Source organism: Tetrao urogallus (assembly GCF_951394365.1).
Source record: "Tetrao urogallus genome assembly, chromosome: 4".
Taxonomy (NCBI): domain Eukaryota; kingdom Metazoa; phylum Chordata; class Aves; order Galliformes; family Phasianidae; genus Tetrao; species Tetrao urogallus.
The window spans coordinates 30,645,208-30,665,650 of NC_136817.1; the positions used below are offsets into that span (position 1 = coordinate 30,645,208).

The window sequence follows — 20,443 nt, forward strand, 5'->3', positions numbered from 1 at the left end:
AGCCAGCTTTGTACATTTCAAAGAAGACAAAGTGGGAAATGACAGCTCCCACTTTTTCCTTTCTTTGGTGCCAATTGGGGGGATGCTGTGCAATTGTCTATTTTCCTGTGTGCTTTTCAACCCAAATTAATGCAACTGCTTGTGTGTGTTTCTTTTTAATACATAGTTGGAAATGCAATACTTACTTTTCCAGGGGCACATTCTGTCCCATCGAGTGGAGGTCCTTTCTTAGTCTTACAGAAATATGGGTTATCTGGATGGCTACACCACAACTGCTTGCACGGATCAAAGGTTCGGAACTGAAATATAGGACATTTATGAGATGAAAAACAACATTAGATTACTGATACCTTTTGGGTAAGGATTCAAACCAATCTAATCTATGCTAATCTAGCATAGCCACCAACAAGTCAAGTATCTTTGGAAATCTTTGGAAAGTATACTTTGGAAAGTATCTTTGGCAATGATTACTCCCCACATCCTCTGGTGCTGAAGGAAGGAGGAGATGCCCAGAAGTGGGAGGAAAATTAGTTTTCTCCCTTTCTTTCTTGGGATCACAGGCTTGCTGCCACAAGTCTGTGTCATGTAGACCACGCTGCTGTCCTCTTGACTGCTATACCAAATGACTCAGATGACTGGCTCTGGCTTTCATCCATAAATATCTCTCTCCTTCTTTATTGTATCTGCTTAAACTACTCCATTAATTAGTAGTTAAAGGATCTTTAATTGTGAGAAAATACATTGCAACTATTAAATAAGGCCAAACACCAACTTGCTGAAATGAATGTTTGTCTTTGCAATGACTGCCTTGGACATACCGCTGTGCACATTTTATAGCCAACACCAAAATCAAAGCGGCACTGTTCATCCATGGAATAATTGATGCCTGGCAGTTCAGGGAGCTTGGGCCAATCATGTTCAAAAGGATCGTCAAGAAGACAGTCGTAAGAGCTGTGGAAAGATGCACAGAAAAGATAGTGAGAAAATGTAGTAATTGTTTTTTTTTTTATCAATACAATCAAACTCTTCATTCTGAGATGTCAATATTGTGACAACATTCATTTTCTCAAACCTGTTATTGTTACCTGAAGCACTAACAGCCCCTCCTCTAGAATACTGCTCAGTGAAATGTGACTGAGCACTGGATGAGAAGATCCTACAAAATCCCTGTATTTGCTGGATACTGAGGAGAAGCATCTCCCGCCCTTCCCTGATCTAATGGTACATGTAGAATTTGCACTTTGTTTTCCCATCACCAGAGACAGAAAACAAGCACTTCTCAATTCTCAGTTCCAAAAGGCAACATTTCAATGTGCTTTGAACTGTAACATGAATCCTATATAATCCCAGTATAAGGATTATACACCTTCTGTAGTCAGAGTGAGCCTTTCCACTGACTTTATGGGGCTTTAAAATAGAACAGTAGTCTGAGAACAGGCCCTCTTACTTGAAATCTACAGCATACACAGGGACAAAAAACAGGTTATGCAAAGGGCAAGAAAAAGGCCTGCTTTTTACTCATTCCTGTTAAACTTTTGGTGGGCTGCTCTTCCTGCACAAGGATAAAATTCCATTTTAAGCTCAAAGGTCTTAATGTAAAATTTCATGCTTCAGGTTACTGATGGGATTCCTCATTGGAATCCATGCCATAGTGGGTCAATTTAAGTTTTCACTCAGTTCTGACTTTCAAAACCAGTTATTCGCAATAATGGAGTAAGAACTGGATAAGAAAGCATTTACATGGGAGACTATGCACATAAATACAGGGAGACATCACTCCTATGCTCTCTGTTCCCCTTTTCTCCCTAATTCAGTCACATTCATGTTGCATTTTCTCTCTTCCACAAATTTTACTAGTTCTTCTCAGCTTAGGGCTTCACCTTCCCAGTTTCACAAAACCACTTGTACAGAAATAAAAAATGTAGGAAAAACACCAACTTCCTTAAATAAAGTCTTCCAGACAGACACCCAGTACCATTCCCAGCAGATGCAACGAGTGTTGTGTAAAACTGTAGGTGAGGATGCACTGTTCCTGATTTTGCTTTTCTAATATAGATGCATGGCAACAAAGGTGATCAGAAAACTGTATTACTGGAGAGAGCCAGAAATGGAGGTTCCTCTTCCTCACTGCTGCTGCAGTGATGGACAGGGAAGCCTTCTGGAATTCCTCTGTATATCTGTTTGGAAGGAGAGCAGCCTACACAAGAGGATGCCATTCCTTCCTATCTGTGAAGCCTCAGTACCACTGTGTTTATAAAAGAGACTTCCACAGACAAGGGTTCAATTTATGACACTTGAGGATTGTTTCACTTCTTTGCTCTCTGATGGAGGGCAGCCCATTGGCCCCACATGTCAGGGAACTGCAAAGACTTCTGTTTCCTTTAGTAAAACCACCATCAATGAGTGCTAATAAGTTCTTACTGTATATATCTTTTGAGTTCTTGGCCACTGCATCTGGACCAGTGGTAACGATGAAAGGCAGCCTGCACCAAGGGAGCCATAACACTCCCCATTGCTGTCTCATCCCCACATCTGTTCCCTTGCCCATCATGCTCCATTCCCAGCCTGAAACAAAGAATTGGTATCAGAGCTTCAGCAGTTTCTACTTTTCAACTGGTAGAACAGCTGTAAAGAAAACAGTTTCTCATGCAAATGTAGTCATTCAAGATGAAATTGTTCTCTGCATGCTACAGATATCACCTGCTTTTCAAATAGAACTTTGATGTCAAAATATAAGGACTCTAAATACTCTAGAAACTAACTAATTAGATGATGATTTCTACGTTGGATAACAGAAAACGGCAGTTCTGCTTACCACTGAGCATCTCATTCAGACATTTAATTATTCATGATAGTACACTCATTTATCAAAAGCACCTACTTATACATCGAGCTAACAAGGTTGTAATGCTGTGCATCCAAAGAGCTAACTAAGTTAGCATAGTAAACTTCCAAAAGTGTGCATCTGGTGCAGCTTATGGGGCAAGTGACATGGTCACCTCACATTTGGCTAAACTCCTCCTACATTACTCTGGACAAAAACAACAACAGAGCCCACTGAGCTGAACAAGAAGCCTGCACTACTTAAAGACAACATTAATTCACCCAGCAGTTGACAGAGATCTTTCCCTGAATCAATTATTCTCAGCCTAACATTTTATCACTCCTTAAGAAGTATCAAATTAACAAATCAGCACTTTCAGTCAATGAGAAGAAAGAATTTTAAGGATGCTTGGTAAGCTACCGTCTCCACTGCTTGGGCTTTCCAGGTTTCTTTCTTAATTATCTCACCATCACCCTAAAGAAAATGGGTTCCTGCTCTCTCTTTCCTTTGTCTTCTTCCCTCGCTTACTTACTCATTGCTAAAACCACCGATGCGTTCCGTGATGATAATATTATTTGGATGGCTGTCATATCACCATTAAAATTAAATCACTTTAAGTAAAAAGGAGATGCAGCACCATATTGTTAATCTAATTTTATGTTAGACTTACACGTGACCAGTTTCATGAGCAACAACAAAAGCTGATGAAAACCCATCTTCATGGTTGAGAGTACAGCTTCGGACCGGGTGACACATGCCAGTAACAGGAGCATATCCTATTGAGAGAAATCATGTCTGACTGCTTTACCCATTACATTTCACAGAATCATAGATGGCTTGGGTTGGAAGAGAAATTAAATCCCACTCAGTTCCAACACGCAGCTGGTTACTACCCACCAGATCAGGCTGCCCAGGGTTCCATCCAACCTGGCCTTAAGCATCTCCAGGGATGGGGCATCTGTAGCTTTTCTGGACAGCCTGTTCCACTTGACACCCCAATAAATTTACTACCAGAGAAGAACCAAGGATTCTCTTCCTCTGATTGTCAATTTCTCCTGCCTTTGCAATTCCTGTCAGTGTTAATGGCTCTGACAAACTTGGTTTGATTCTGCATACATCTAGATTACTTCAGGCACTTACACTCATAAAAAAAAAATGCAGAAGATTCCCATTCAATTAAAAGACAGAGTTTTTTCATTCCTTTGTATGTATTTATATTAATACCATCATGTAATTACTGCTTAGTAAATATTACATGCCTTGTCATCAGCAAAAGTCAAAATCTGAAGGTAGGGAGACCGCCTAAGATCTCATTCTGGAATGCAAGTCCAGACATGAATGAGGACTCAGGACTCTTGCCTCACCCTGAAAGATGAAGGAACTGACATAGACATCTACAAAATCTCTAGCCAGATGGTCAGAACATGGCACATTTTTCAAAAAGCTATGTGAAGAAGCAGACTCATGCCTCAGTAAGAGCTCACCAGCATAAAAACTGAAAAGCCTTCTTAATAAAGGGTATTTCTGACTAAAAGCAGGTCTCTCTTACCTTCTACTAAGCAAAAATTGGTAAATTCTGCACATTAGACCTGAATGATACCATGCTAAACCATGTATCATACTGCTTTTCCATGACTAGATAATGAATGGGGGCCTATTGTTCCAAGAGAATTTGCAGAATTTGTATCAAAGGCAAAGAAACTGGGCATCGCACTAGAAGAGACTATGAAGGCTGACAGAGAGAATGAAGCCAAAGAATCATTTGCAGAGCAGCTCCAGAGCTGGGCATGTGGCTCAAGTACTTGGAGGAGCTAGAGGATTTTATCTTTCTAGCAACAGATATAGAGAACATTCAGAGGGGAAACGTGTGTTTGAGGAAACTGAGACATGGAAGACAGAGGACATTTCTGACTGTATAGTGTTAGATTTTTTGCAGTGAAGGCCATCACATTTAGTTGGACAGCTTTGTTTCAGAAACTGCTCTGTTTTCTAGTCCTTTTTTTCCACCTGCAAGCAGAAAAAAGAAGCACACAAACCCACAATGTTTCTGCTAAGAGGAGCCCTTAGCTCTACCACAGACCACAGCATACAAGATGAGTGCTAGTTTGGTCTGGGTAAATGATTATAGGGTGCATATTCTGAATGCAACTACATGAGAACCAAAGAAATAAAAAATGGGACTAGTTTGCAATGCTGCACAGAGCAGTAACACTTCAGAAGTCTCACCCAGACTCCCATTTTTCTGCACTGACATAAATCATGCTTTGTGAATTTACTTTCAATTATCATTAATTCCTTGAGTGAAAAGGACTAATGCATCTATCAAACGAGGTAAAAAGCTAGTTATAAGAAAAAATCTACTGTGAGTGATGCAGTAAAACAAAAACAAAGTGGAATGCAATGAGAATTCCTCATGTGCCCTGCATGCACATGCAAAAATATATTTGTCTGAAGAAGGCAACAGTTATTTACATACTATAAGGTAAAATTTAATCTGTTGCAGTTAGATATAAGTGGCAAGGTCTACCTGGTTTTTAAAAAAGCATGTAGAATGAAACAGAGTGAGTACTTTCTCTTCATAATGTACTAGCAAGTACATGCTTAGACTGTCCATATGGGCCTTTTCTAAACCCAGAATAGGAAACTGAAAGTTATGAGTGTACACGCTTTCCTGAACAGAATCAGGTTTCAATCTATCTTTAAAATTGAACACTTCAGGTATTTTCTGAATCAATGCCTACATTCCTTAATTTCTCTGGGCCACACAACAATGCAATTTTCATTTTTTTTCTCCTTTTCTGTCAGACACTAGACACACACAGACAAAAACCCCAAAGTCCCGATACTTTTGCTTCAGGTCAGCTGCATTACCTTGCATACCAGCAGGCCCAAAATCTTGCCTAGTCAAGAAGATGGCATGATCATGGTGCTCAGAGTGATTGGGGTCTGACTTCTGCTGCTGGTACGCCCAGCGGCAAACATTCTCCAGGCTTCTCGAGGGATTCCCCCTTTCAATCAAGCTAATGGACTGAAAAAGCAATATATTAGAACCAGGATCTTCTAAAGGTAAGAAATTCAGTCAAGTTTTTTATTTTCTTGAAGAACCAGCCATGTTCCTGTTTCTCCTTCCCGATTTCACTATCAGTCTAAGTCACAGTAATCCTCTTTGATATGAGAAAAGAAAATGAATACACTGGACATTGACTGATCCATTAAAGAGGACTGATACTCTCTCCTAGCTTTCTTGTCCTAGATCCCCAGGCAGAGACAAGGAAACGTACAAGAGTTGCCAAAACAGAGTGCTACTGCTTATATCAATATACTTGTATGTAACAGTGAATGTACATACGTAATAGCACATATTTAGGATTTTTTTAAAAGACAGTGTAACGAGCATATATATTCTCTATTAAAACGGTGACAAATAATGGCCCTTCTGTGCAACATTCCTGAATGATATCTAGATAAAGCCTGTAATATGCAGGATAAATGTCAGAAGACAATGTGACTCAGTTTAATTAAATGAGAGTGGAGTGACAACACACAGCCTGTGTGGAGGAAGTGAATAACATAAACACAGAGTACAGTGCCTCAACTGGTATAAAACACCATAGCACCAGTAAATCTGTACTGATTAATACAGATTAGCCATCTGTTTTTTGAGACTTTCACTACACAGTACATCTACAACCTCAATGCTTCAAAAGGAAGTGACCAAATTTAATTACAAGGCAAACATCAAAGCAAGCTCAAATTCAGTGCATGAGTTAGATGGAAGGGACATGATCTTTATCAAACCTCAAACAGCACTTAGAACATTCTCATCCTGAACAATGTAACAAGTATTTGTTTCAAAGCTCTGTGAATGTATTTTACCAACAATCAACATGTTGGCACAAGCAAGTCTAAGGCAGAAAGTGGAGGAGTATGCTGTGACTCAGTAAAAGGAGTGTACAGCACAATGAGAAAAGGAGATAGTTACCATAGAAGACTGCGTGGAGACAGGGCAGCAGCAAGCTGTGTTGATCAGTCAAGTTGATTGCCACCATTAAAGTCATTTTCTTCCCTGAGGACTCACGAGGGCAAAAAGTCAGGCTGCAAGCCCAAGCCCCTGGAGTGAGACTGCAGTGGGCTGACGTGCCCCCCACGTCCTCTCAGCCTATCCCTCAGCAGCATCAGCAGGATAGGGGCAGAACTAATCACTTCTGTCTCTTGAAGCAAGAGTCCTCACAGGTACTGCACCAATCACTGCAATCTTGCATTTAAGCACAGATAGTTGGTGACATTAAGAAAATACACTGGAAAAGGAGCTTTCCAGTGGAATGAATCCATCTGATATGACAAAAATATTTGATTGCTGCAGTCTTGCAGCTTCTTAGTGATAAATAAGGTGCAAAGTGACAGTGCAGCCCGTTCTACACCACTCTTCACAAAAAGGGACAGTGATGGCTCATTGCAGGAATGCGAGCACAAGCACATTTAGCATGTGTTGAAAAAGGAGGCAGCACCCTGGAATTTACACTTTGGTAGACTTCTGCTTCCACAGCTGCTCATGTAGTTCCTATGGACTATGATTACAAAGACTATGAATGCAAAGAACTGGTTTGGAGGCTTGCTTACCTTTGCATACCCCAGCATGATCATTCGGACCAGCACAACATTTATGTGAACACCCAAGGATTCATCATGGTAAATTTCATTCACCTGAGAAAATAGAAAGGAAAACTTAAAAAGAAAAAGACATGGATGATACAAAGGGAACTTCCAAGGCCATGTATCTGTTATTTCAAGAGCTTCAACCACTATTTTTCTCAGAGGAGGATTCAAGTCTCAAATCACTTCCATGCAGTGAGAAATGTAGACTATACTTCCTGTCATCACGTACTCCCTCACTGAGAACTTTCTGAAGCACATTTCAAGACTCCTCTCAAATTTAATGGCCTTTGGATCAGAGCCAACAGAAAAATTGTTTGGAGAAAGAAAGACTACAAACCCAGCAAATACTTGTCTAAATGCTTAATTTCACTTGTTTGATAAACATGATGAGGAAAATGAAGTTATTCCTGAAAGCAAGCTATTGCAGTATGGTCACATTCACTGAGGGATTTAAAAGCATTTAAGAGTTTGCATTAACAACAGATAAAACCATCACCATTCAGCCCACATGGCCACTTCTGCTCTGCCATCTGGCCACTCTTAACTGTGGATGAACTCCAGATCCTGTTCCTATTTGCTTCGTCAACCATTTGTCTCAATTCAATCATTTTAAACACATGGGATGAATATTTTAGTGGGGAGAGGGAGCGCATATTTTTCATTTTGTAAAAGATTCTTCTGCCAGTAGCTTTCGCTCAAGGAAATATGCCATTAAATTCAGCCTAGGTCTGTCCTCAGAAAATACTTGAGGATTTGACTTAAGGCCATTTCTGCATTTCGAAGCTCTAGGTTGGGAAGGCAGAATATTCAGACAACGACACGATCAATGCGACTCCATTTCTGCACACATGTAAGCATGTGTTTAGCTTTAAAGATCTGAATAATAGTCCCGATTCTAGATCAATCTTAAAATTAATGGGCAAAGTCTTTCCAAATCCCAGAAATGCTTTGGATGTTCTCATCTAAAAGTTTTAAAGTCAACAGCATTGCCAGAGACATAAACTCTGAAGTATACCTCACAGAGTAATGATATCTCCAAATACACTCAATTTCTGCAAGTCAACACATTCCATTTTAAAAGTTCACCAACTGCATGAAAGCATGTAACATTTACAGGATCTGGAAAGACTTACTATGCACATTAAAAACAACTGCTAGCCAGAGAAAACACCCATACATAAGACATCCTCATGAGACATCAAAACTCTCATCTTCAAGGGCTGTAGAAAACACACAGGAAAAACTAAAATCTCACAAAGAGCCCTCACAAAAGAGTCCATGGCTTTGCATGAAATAAGGTTTGCAGAGGTCTCCAATGAGGTCTACGCACAACGTTTAAAGACAGAATTTTTATTTCAGTGTTTTCAGTTTGATTTCCAAATGAAATAAAGATCAGATACTTGCTCCTTCTGTCAGTGCTAGTGTCCCAGTACATTTGGGGCCTGTTGATTGCTTTCCAGCAACACTTGCAAAACTACAAAGACCTTGAAGAAATCAAGTATGTAGAAGATTTGAGGAAAGTAAGCAGTTTACTGGAAATAACAATGTTACTACTGCTCCCATGCAAGCAAAAACTGAATGTTCTCCCCTACACGCAGGAAAGGAAGCTCAGAGTATGCACACAGAAGCTCTTCAACAATCCCATAATGAGAACAGCTTATATCCCATTAGAGAGCACAGCCATAGGACAGACATCCAGAGGTAACGTAGCAGTTCCACTGTTCACCAAACAGCTGAAATTTTTCACTGTTGTTTTAGTTTTGAATAATTTATTTCAGAAGCAACAAATGCTGCTGCTCTGATCTTTAAAGTCAAATTAGTACAAAAGTAACCGCATAATTCTAAATAGAGTATTAGTGGAATTTAAGTTTTAAAAAAATCGTGTAGATGACAGGTCAGAAATTGTTCCTCTTGAGGACCTTCTTTGTGCCTGGTAAGGTGAGAAATGTCCTTTCACCAGAGTATGAATTAGGGAGCTAAAACATCTGCAGCTCATCAATGAAGTTACTTATTCCCATCAAAATAGAATAAATATTATATTATGGGTAATCGGTGAAAAGTAAATACCACTGTTTGGAGCAAGGTTGGTATATTTGAGCAATATTTAGAGATTTTTTATTTTTTTTTTACTTAGGCTAAACAAAACTTTCCCCTTCCCCTGAGGCAAAAAAGGTCGTTCTGAGTTGTCCAGTTTGTGGGACCTGGCACAATGATTTCAGTCCATGGTTTTAAAAAACGCAATCCCTTTTAGGACTAACTGAGAACAGACTGTCAGCAGGATAGTTTTACAAGAAATGAGCACATAGCTTAGACTGCTCGCCTCATGAAGCAATTATTCCAAAGTTCAATTATTCATATTTTCTCCTTAGCAATGCAATAGTATTGCTTCCACCAAAGTTCATCTCAGAAAAACGTTCACAACTTCCCTTGCGCCAAGAAACAACAACCTTCCCAGAAGTGACCTTCAAAAAGACATAAAGGATCCTGGAACCAACTGAAAGTTTCAAGTCTTCCTCAACACTTTTCTACAACACCTTTTTCTATGGACTGCTTTGGAAGGATGCATTGCAGGATTCCCATGAGGAGCAAGCTCATATATGCTCTCATGACCTAGACACAGGAAATTTTGGAAACCTGTAACCTTGCTAGAAGGCCACAAATCAAAGTAAGTGCTGAAAACTGTCAGTGTAGACTGTAGCGCTTTCAGACTGCTGTAATTGCATCTATGCTGTGGTTATATTGGCAAAACAAATTACATTCCAAGATACTGGTACTGGTACAAAATGCATATATAAATCACACCCCAGGAAGCTTGATTTGTCTAAGCTGAACTTGGGAAACATATCACAGATGTCCAGCTGGCCATACGGATTCTGGTGCAGTATTTAAAAGGAAAAAGTGATTAGGTTGAATTCAATAGTAATATACACAAGAAGTAAATCAGTGCTCTGCTTGGGACAGTGGTGACAAGTGGGAGACTCCACATATGGGACATATCTGTTTACTAAATGGATAATCATTCAAACAGACAACATAAATGTACCTGGCAGGAAACCCTACAGCTACAGTAAGAAGTACTGGAAAATGGAGATAACTGCAAACCAAGGGATTTCAGGGCCTTCGTGGACACTCACCTCTCTACACATTATGAATGCCAAGGGTGAACCCACATTCCTAAACTGATGTACTTGTAAACTGCAGTGATGAAATCAAAGATGTGAAATCAAATGTGCTCTTAGTAGCTGGCCTTTCAAATTTGAGACAGACAGAAAGCAGAGATGTACAGTTGCTTTTGTGCAGGTACTGTGCAATTCCTTTTCATGGTTGCCCACCCTCCCTCCCTTCATGGTGTGCAGGCAGGGGCTACAGGTTAACCCAAAGAAATGTGCTGACGTTTTCCTCTGCTCAGTCACAGTAAGCTCCTCTCTCCTTACACCAAATGTTTCATTTGACTGTCCTTGGATTTGGGGGGCAATACAGCTTCAAGGACTTTCTGCCTTGATAAAACTACTTACTTTTCCATGTCTGACTTGTGCAGGGGGAAGTGCAGTTTATTGACTAGCAGGAAAGTTGAGTAACTCAGAATCTAATGATGAATAACATCATCCACTGTACTGCTCGCATCACTGGAAATTGAATAGCTTGAAAATATAGCCTTTTATTGATCTATTGACTACGCATAGGTACAAACCACTAGATTAAAAAGCAAGGAGTGAGATGAGCTCTTTATCAAAAGCTAGGGGCAAAATTAAATTAAAACTGACAAACTAATACATAGGAGAAAGTATAGAAATAGCTCTCCCAACCCATAACCTTGACAGACAACAAGGTAAGTTACAATCTTTGTCACTATCTACAGAATAGGCTATTTGCTGATAAAGAACATCCCTCAGTACTTACCGTGATCCGGAAATGTGAGAAAATGCCTGCTTTCCACAGAAAACCAGGCTGGGAAATGACAATTCAAAGTTTCAAGTGAGAGAACACAAGCAGTCTTTCCCAACTGAACACACAACCTGTAGTCCAGCTGTCAGCAGCGAGAGTGCTGCAGTCACAAGTAGCTTCGCAGTACTGCTGTGCCTCCCAGAACACCACTCAGCAGAGTGAAAAGAACTGGTAGGAATAGTGCTCAGTTTGGGCTTTTTTGGCAACGTTATACACATGTCCTCAAAATAATTTTTAAAAGCTTTGTATGCTTCTGTGTCTGTCATCTGAATCTGCTTTTTTTGCAATATGGTTTTTTTTTCCCTCATTTCCTGTTTCCACTGCATGTTTTTTAAGTCTTGTAACAACTATTACGTTATTAAAATCTTGACAGGAAAGCCTAGTTGTTATAAAATACCATTAAATCTAAAAAAAAAGTAGCAATCTTCACTGTAATTGACCTATAGCTCCTGAAGGACGAGGTCTTTCACCTTGCACTGGTACTGTATGGGGAAGTACTCCCAGTAGATGGAGCCATTGACGTTTAAGAAAACACACAACTCAACCATGTTTCAGTTCCACTGTTTGCAAAGCTAAATGCTTTTAAGACTAAAAAGCCAATATTCTGAAATCTTCTTCAGTGAAGATTTATTTCGGAAAGAAAAAACAATACAACAGATTTTTTTCATTTCCTGCCAGCAATGCTCTGCATTAATTCATGCAAAGAACAAAGACATGCTTATAACACCTCACATCTGTTAATTCTTCCACAGCCAACGATCAGAATTAAGGCACAGAGGAGATGACAACTTCTAAATACAACACTCAATGACTGCTTATTTCAACAACAGAAAGTAACATAAAGAGAAGACTGCTCAAAAATCATGTTTGTGCTGATGATCAGTGAGGTGTATGATAAAAAGAAAACAATTCCTTGCAAGTCTTGTATCAACGTTATTTTTTTACTCTCAGGCATAACTTTTAATCTCAAACCTTCTAGATGCAAATATTCTCTTGCTTCCATGTTTGCCCGAACTACCTTAGCTCCTATTTCACGTTATTCAGTAACATCAATGATCTGTGCAGTTTAGCATAGTCACGAGCTACTGCTCAGGGAAAATCTGTAACTGACATTTCTGAAATACTTCTAGCAAGAAAAGTCCAGCAGATCCACATGGAAACATGTTGCAGATTACCTGCTAATTTACGCTGTACTCAGTCACCAGCATTAGCTCTCATTTCCATGTGGAACAGCTCACAGAAGAATGAGCCTCAATGAACCTTTTCTCCTTTATCCATGTTGGTAACATTCAAGCAGGTGATCAGGTTAGAAACAGACAAAGTCAGATATCTCAGTGTGTTTAGGCCCTGCTATGCACTTCTAGTTGAAGTGAATGAGAGACACTAAAATTCATGGTGGTCCTATCCATATTATAAAAAAAGCTAAGAGAGATAAAGTTTTGATGAAGATAAAGAGCTGCAGGTATAAAGGTGTAGACATTTCTGGCACTGTCTTTTCCTACCGAGGTGAATCATAAAGCTTCTGTAAACTTCAGCACTAAGCAGCTTCGATAATCACCTCCTTGAAATGTTTTTTGCACAAGAAATAAAATTAAGCGTGGACATTTTTTTCTCTGCTATATTAATGGACAAAAATGCAGAATTATTATTTAGAAAGGTGACATCCTCAAAGCTGCTGTGCTTAGTGGACAGTGATTGCCAGAACTGGAATTCGGTCTGCAATTTGAGAATGAACGATGCACAGAAGTACCACTCTAGTAGCTAATTTTGGTTTATTCTCAAGAAGAAAAAAATAGAAAGACATAAATACTGACAAGCCCAAACTTGTTTAGAATCCCCCAGTATTACCTGGTATCCTGTGTGCCTATCTTTCTGATCTCAGTTATTTTAATCCAGGGAAACTTCATCTTAAGTAACTACCAAGTGAGTAACAAACGTCACATGACTAACACAGGAGACACTGTATCTCAAATCTAGGGAAATAGTGCTGAAAACATCAAGCTTTTTTTTAAGTGATTGCTTTAAAAAGTCTATTGGTTACCTCTTGCTGAAAGTGATCATGAATGTTTCACTCTTCTTTTGTTAGCTGAAAATCAAACTTCTTCTAAACTGAATGCAGTGCTTTAAAGAACTCTTTTTATCGTTTGATGTTTCTCCCAGGTAGCGTGGAAGAGAGGAAAACCATATTCTGAGAGACAACATAACACAAAAGTAGAGCAAGCTGAAGCTTGCAATATACTGTCAGTGCCACATTCCCATAACACATTAAATAAATGGCGAAAACTGATTCTTCTCTTCCCTGAAAAGTGACCTCAGTGGCAGTGTAGCACACTGCCATGTGACAAAGACAGGGTCTAGCTCCTGAGGGACCCACTTGGTTACTGAAGGACTGTCTGGCTCTGGAGCATGACTGGGATGGAAGAATGAAAAAAGGGAGGAAGAGAGACAGGAAAGGAAGGGGAGGTTGAGATTTTCTCAGTCCTGCAGCACCCCATTTCCATCTCCCAGTCTTTGCTCTATGTGGTTTCCCACTATATTTCTGCAGGGTGACCAAGGGTTGATCCACTGGGGATCAGAAGCAGTGCTAATGCAACAGAAGGGCTTGGTAGGTCCCTTCTGTGATTCTGGTAACAGGAAGATCAGGAAAAAGTCAACTGTGTCACCTCAAGGAATTCAGCAGAAACTGACTAACAGCAGGCAGGCCACAGAGTTACCAGAAACAGCTCCTAGCAATTACATTCTCCCCAGTGGGTTGCTTTAGTCATCAGCCCTTCTGGAAAGAAGCTGTATGTGACTCCAGTATAATTGCTGTGAGATAAGGCTATAGTGTCACCTACCAGCTAGGGACGACTCTAAATTTTATTATCTGGGAATAGATGAGCCCATCTGAGCTTCTGATTTCCAGCTCTGCCCCTTAACAGCTGTTTAATATACACCTCTGATGCATCCCTGTTCCTAAAGCTAAGAGAACACGTAAATACTGAATAAGGGGAAACATTTCAGGCATTTATTTAGCTGAAACTCAACCTCTAGCTCCAGAACTCCCAATGACATCACACAAACATGCAATCCTTTGCTCTCAGCAAGCCAGCAAGCCAGCTTTGGCACTGAGAGCTGTGCAGTTGTGTCACCATGGCACTGTGCCCAGGATAACCAATTGTAGCACAGGGTTGAGTGTGATTTATACTGCTTTTCTGCACGTGAGTGAAATAGAATTGCCTATGTATATTAGTTATTTCAAAGCTAACCTGGAGTTAACTGCATTACACGTGGCAAAACGGCCCATAACTTCCTTACTTGGGGAAGCAAGCTAGGCTTAGCAAATTAGCATCAGCCTTGCAAAAATCCCCAGGAACACTAGGACATCACAAATTGCTTTTCTCCTTCCATTTTTAGGAAGAGTGAAAGATTCAAGTTGAGACATGCTAAATTCAGATCTTGAATCTTCGCACAGCTAGATCTAAACCTAAATCAGAACCCAAAAGTCAGGTTCATTTCTGCATCAGTCAAGTTCAGCCAGGCCCAACTGTGTCTGCTGATGTCAGCAGTGCATTAGGCTGCCAACAGCTGCAGTCTCAATGGCTGATGATCTAGGAATAAGCAATTACTTGCTCGTGTGCTTTCTAATTCCCTCAAGTCTAAAAAAGAAACTTCGACTAACAACAAAGATACACAGTTACTAGACATGCATTCGCAGTCACCGAAGTCCTGCTGCTGATTCATTCCTGTGTCATCCCTGATACACAAAGCAGCCCAGGTTCAATGGCTTGCTTCTCCTCAAAGATCTTCACACTCAGCTTCCTAACTCACCAGAGTCAAAAGCCTCCTGTTTGCATGTCAGAGGAATGGAGGAAGTTACGATTAAATGTTTTGGGCTCCAAAACCAAATGCACAGACGTTACTCAACAGATCCTTTTCATCAAACCAAGATTCTACAGCATCCATTCACTTAGTGTTAGAGAGCGACTCCCCAGGCATACTGAAATAGTACTAAAAAAATTAAGCTCCCAATTACAGAAACAGTAGGAAACGCGACAAGACTGAACAACGCTCCAGGTTGTAAACTTAGCAGACTGAATTCTGTTTTTCTGTTACAATGTGTGTGTTACGTCTGGAGTTTCTTATTCTAGATTTATAGCAGAGTTGTTATAATTTTACACACAGCGATGCTGGAAAAGATATCACTTGGTTTAAATTCATATCAAGATTTTTTCCGGCCAAATTCTACAGATCCCATTTTTAGATTGCTGGTCCTCATTTTGGAAGCTCAACAGGTAGATGGATCTTCAAACATGCTCAGAGTGTTTGTGCACTTGGAAACTGAGATGAGATTGAGACAGGTGCATGGTGCTGAGGATTTTTTTTTTAGTGGACCTGGCTCTGAGTATCTAAAAGAAAAACGGCATCTTAAAACAAAGAGACCATAACTGCAGGTACACTCCAATCCTAGCTCTATTCTTCCCTCCCATTATGTATACATCTTCTCTGTTCCTTAAGCAGTACATCTGGTCACATACTGTTGGAAACACAGTTTATTATGAAGATACAGTTTACTTAGGTAACTGAAGAGCTTACAAAGGAACCCAAAAGACATCATCTAGATACTGCAACTCACCCTTAGTCTGAGACACAAGAGGTCACATTTTCAGCCTCAGCTCTCCATCTTTGGGTAGCAGTGTGATGCAATCATTGCACAGCGTGCACTAAATGGGAGTTCTTGAAGTGCTTTGGGCAGGACATGTTGCAATATAAGTCACAAGGATCAAAGCTTGCACCAAAGGGAGAAGGCATGGGAGAAAAGTAATATCATAATGCCTTCTATTTAATGATGCCGGCCCAAGATGTCACAGGCAGATGTTGGTGGTATGGCAGTGGAGGATGAACCTTCTTGCCAATATTTCATTACATTTTGTTGCAATGGGACAGTTGGCAGCAGAGGGGCAGTCTGACAGAACAGTTTCTGACATGGAAGTGTGTATGAAGCAAAGGTGCGTCACTGAATTCCTCCTTGCAGAAAAAATGGCTCACAATGGATGTGAGCACAGTGATACGGTGGATGGTGCATTTCAGCAGTGGCAACAGTGGCAGTGGGTCACCTACCCTGGTTCTGATTTGTATGAGTGCTTCATGCAGACTCTTGCTCATCAGTGGCAAAAATGCACAGCCAATGGTGGTGACTGTGTGGAAAAGTAGCATTTTGTAGCTGAGAATGTGCTGTCAAATACTATTACTGTACTCTTTGCATCCATCAGTTGAAATTTCCAAGGAAATAAATAGACATTACTTTTGGAATTATCTATGTATATCTAGACACAAAATAATTGCTAACCCTCTAGCTTCTTCAGGAGGTATGATAAAAGAATTCTACAAGTTTGTTTCTTTACAGTTTCTTTGCAGTTTCTATAGATATTGTCACATCACTTAAGGAATAGGTACAGCTAGAGGGTAGCTGAAAGTAGCATTTGGTATTTATATTTTCTATGATTTGATGATTTATACTTGCTTAAGCCATGCTGGTTACCACTAATCACCTCATCTTAATTTTCTGCAGCCCAAAAAGTCAACTGCAGGTCGAGGGAGGTGATTCTGCCCCTCTACTTTGCTCTCGTGAGACGTGGAGTACTCTGTTCAGTTCAGGGACCCCCAACACAAGAAGGACATGGAGTTATTGAAGCAGGTCCAGAGGAGTGCCATGAAGATTATCAGAGAGCTGGAGCATCTCCCCTATGAGGACAGGCTGAAAGAACTGGGGCTCTTCAGCCTGGAGAAGACTCCAAGGAGACCTTATAGCAGCCTTCCAGTACCTGAAGAAGACCTACAGAAAAGCTGGGCAGGGACTTTTCATAAGGGCACGTAGCAACAGGACAAAGGGAAATGGTTTTAAACTGGAAGAGGGTATATATTTAGACTAGATATTAGGAAGAAATTCTTTACTGTGAGGGTGGTGAGACACTGGAACAGGTTGCCCTGTGAGGCTGTGAATGCTCCCTCCCTGGAAGCATGCAAGGCTAGGCTGCATGAGGCTTTGAGCAACCTGGTCGAGAGGGAAGTGTCCCTGCTTACCATAGGAGGGCTGGAAAGAGATGATCTTAAAGGTCCCTTCCAACTCAAAGCATTCTATGATTCTATGATTTAGGGTGCTTCTTCATTCTGCATACTTTCTCTTTAACCTCAGAAACAGAAGACATTACGAGCTGTCAAGAATGTTTCAAGTTTACATACTTCTTCCCACTGTTTTTCAACTACAATCTCTCACTATATAAGGAAAGTAAAATCAGACTCCTGTCGTGGGGTCCTCATCCAGGCCTTTCAGGCAAAACTCCCTTGAAACCAATGGCAACTATTCTGAGAAATACACTTTTACTATAGCTTTGTTGACTTTGAGTCAACAGGAGAGTTAAAGGTAATCTCAAACAGGAAAACAGTTTTTTAAGTTTACACTGCTACTTTTTGAACTGGCAGTATTGGCAGAAGCAATTGCACTGTTTTGTAACTATATCTAGTTATTTGTGTAAGCTGACACATTCCAATTTTACCAGTTTAACTTAATCTTTTCTTATTTAGGTATTATGCAAAGACCTACTAGTAGATTTTTTTAAATAAATTGTTTGCATAATCTTCCTGCATGAATAGCCTCTCTCAGCAAACCCCCCTTCAAAAGGCAATCTCACAGCATACCAAGGCTCCAGTCCCCAAGGCACCTCCTGAAGAAATGGAGCACAAATACATGCTGTCACTGCCCCAGTTCTCCCACTTTCCTCTGCTTGTGCAAAAGGAACAGAAATAAAATTTCCCAGATTTGCTAAACACTCCTACAAACCTGCTTGGCTTGCTCCCACAGAATTTCATTTACAGAACAAACATCATGCTATCTGCTGTTATCTGTAGCTTGTGTTGTGATAGGGGATATTCACACCTTCTTGTTTAGCCAAGTAGCAGAGAAAGAGACTGACTGAGAGAAAAACAAGGGACACTCCCATGATAGTACTCTGCTGTCTTGCAGTGATCAGCACTGCTTGCTAGATCCCACTGTTATGTTTACAACACAACTATCACAGTAGTTAACTAAGCTTGTAGAAGCCAGGAGACTACCAGGTCACTCACTATCATGAATAACTTCCAAGAGCACTTAACAACATGGGGAACTTCAGCCCATATGGCCTCACATAATACACAGAGCATCTATCAACCAAAAGCCATTTGTCAGGAAAAACAATTCTATCCCTGAACATAAAGGACAACATCTGGCATTTTTTAATTATCTGGGCATTTTTCTGTTTTTTGAATTTGAGATTGTGGAATACAGGTGCGTTTCCATTTTCACAATGCAGATTGTGGAAAAAATGGCCCTCCTTTGTTTTTAAATAAACTTCATCTGTCCAAAGCATCAACAGGACTGCTAGTAACTCCATCCTGTCCTCTTTAGCTCTGTATAATCACACTTTATCAAGGAAGGAGAATGTGACACAGCATGTTACCCATCCAAAGGACACTCGGTGGAAGCTCACGTTCTGCAGTGCTCTGTGAGAAAGCCTTTGCTTTCCCAGTCTCACAGTATCTTGCAGGCTTTAATTTCAAGAGCATTCACATGAAAGAACAGTCATGAACACATGGGCTAATAGAATTATTCTATGCAGCTCTGTGAGATATGAAGGATAGTACTTTCACTAAGGGTGAAGGACAGTAAATTCTTGGAATTACCCCAGAATGTGCCCTAGAATACCATTATGAAAAAGATCAGTTGAAGAAGCACCTTGAAAATAAAGAAGCAAACCAAAAAGCAGACAAAATTATCATCTTTGTATCAATCATGATCTCCTAGGTACTGCTGCAAGAGTTTACAGAAACCTTTAACATTTTTAAAGCAAAAACAGCACAATACTATTGAAGATACTCACTATGTTCATGAGGGTAAGGAGGTAGTTTTGAACATGTTCTTTGCCATGGAACCGGACGACAGAGTCATCCACACCTAGCAGCACCTCAATGTTGTAGTCGTCATCTCCTGCGTGCCTGCGTCGCCTCAGGGTTTCATTCAGTTGCTGTTCTACACTGCTGTACAGGGAACTCAGGTCTCCAAGGCCCCCAAGAAGAGATTCTATAACGAAACAGTAAAATATAAACATCTACTCCAACTCCACTTCAGAAACATCCCCCCGCACAACATGTTCAGCTGTATAGTCAACACTTCTTTGGATAAAATAAAGCAGAAACTAGGAAGAAAAAAGATTTAGATATTCTAAAGGCATAAGAGTGGGGGAAGTCATCGGATACCACTGAAAAATATAATTCACCATATGGTTCTGTACTTTACTAAGTGATTCTTATAAAATAAAAATCATCCTTAAGTACAAGTTAGACCAAATACTTCTCTTCCTCATCCAGAATTTCCTCCCTTCTTTTTACAGCACAAGGCATTTGTTGCAGAGTGCCGCAGACATGGGTTGTGGGATGCTGTGCAATGTTCAACTTGTGGCTTCAGTGCCCTTGTACAGAACCACTGGAACAGCTAGGCAATTCCTCTTACATTTCATAAGAGTTCTCTGTTTAAAATACAGATGTTTAAATATCCTACCCTATGAATATCGCGAAATACTGGAAGAATCCCATGAGGACATAGGTCAATGGGCAGAGTTATAATAAACTATTTTGAATTGGCTTTTAAGAGGATGTATTTAGTAGTCCGTATCTGAAATGACTTGAAAACCATCTCTTCCTCTTAGAACAGTAAAGCAAAACATTATCATAGATTTTTGACAGGAAAAAGTAACAGCTGTAGGCTATTTAATTCTTCCAAAATCCAAGCCAACACATCAACTGGCTCTAAGCAATAAACAACAGTGAACAGGCCTTTTTGGAACATCTTACACTGCAAATCTTCAGCTAAGTACTGCAGTCCTCACTAGGAATAGGACTGCTCTTAAGTCTCTGGCTCTGTGACAGAGTCAGGAGCATGCCCATTTCCTTAACTCTTCCATTCAGGAAAAATAGACAATACAGTCCTTAAATACACAGAGC

At 40.2% G+C, this 20,443-nt stretch overlaps 1 protein-coding gene across 1 annotated transcript in view; it reads right to left on the reverse strand.

Annotated features, from left to right (window-relative positions):
• The window catches only part of ADAMTS3 (ADAM metallopeptidase with thrombospondin type 1 motif 3), a gene marked incomplete at both ends in the record, with an annotated part of 128,889 nt that overhangs the window by 17,606 nt on the left and 90,840 nt on the right, over positions 1–20,443 (reverse strand). The window contains 7 exons of the mRNA XM_079534710.1: positions 186–299; positions 819–951; positions 2,422–2,565; positions 3,495–3,600; positions 5,696–5,852; positions 7,445–7,528; positions 19,324–19,523. Of these exons, the coding sequence (XP_079390836.1) occupies positions 186–299; positions 819–951; positions 2,422–2,565; positions 3,495–3,600; positions 5,696–5,852; positions 7,445–7,528; positions 19,324–19,523 (938 nt within the window). The remainder of the gene's footprint in view (positions 1–185; positions 300–818; positions 952–2,421; positions 2,566–3,494; positions 3,601–5,695; positions 5,853–7,444; positions 7,529–19,323; positions 19,524–20,443) is intronic.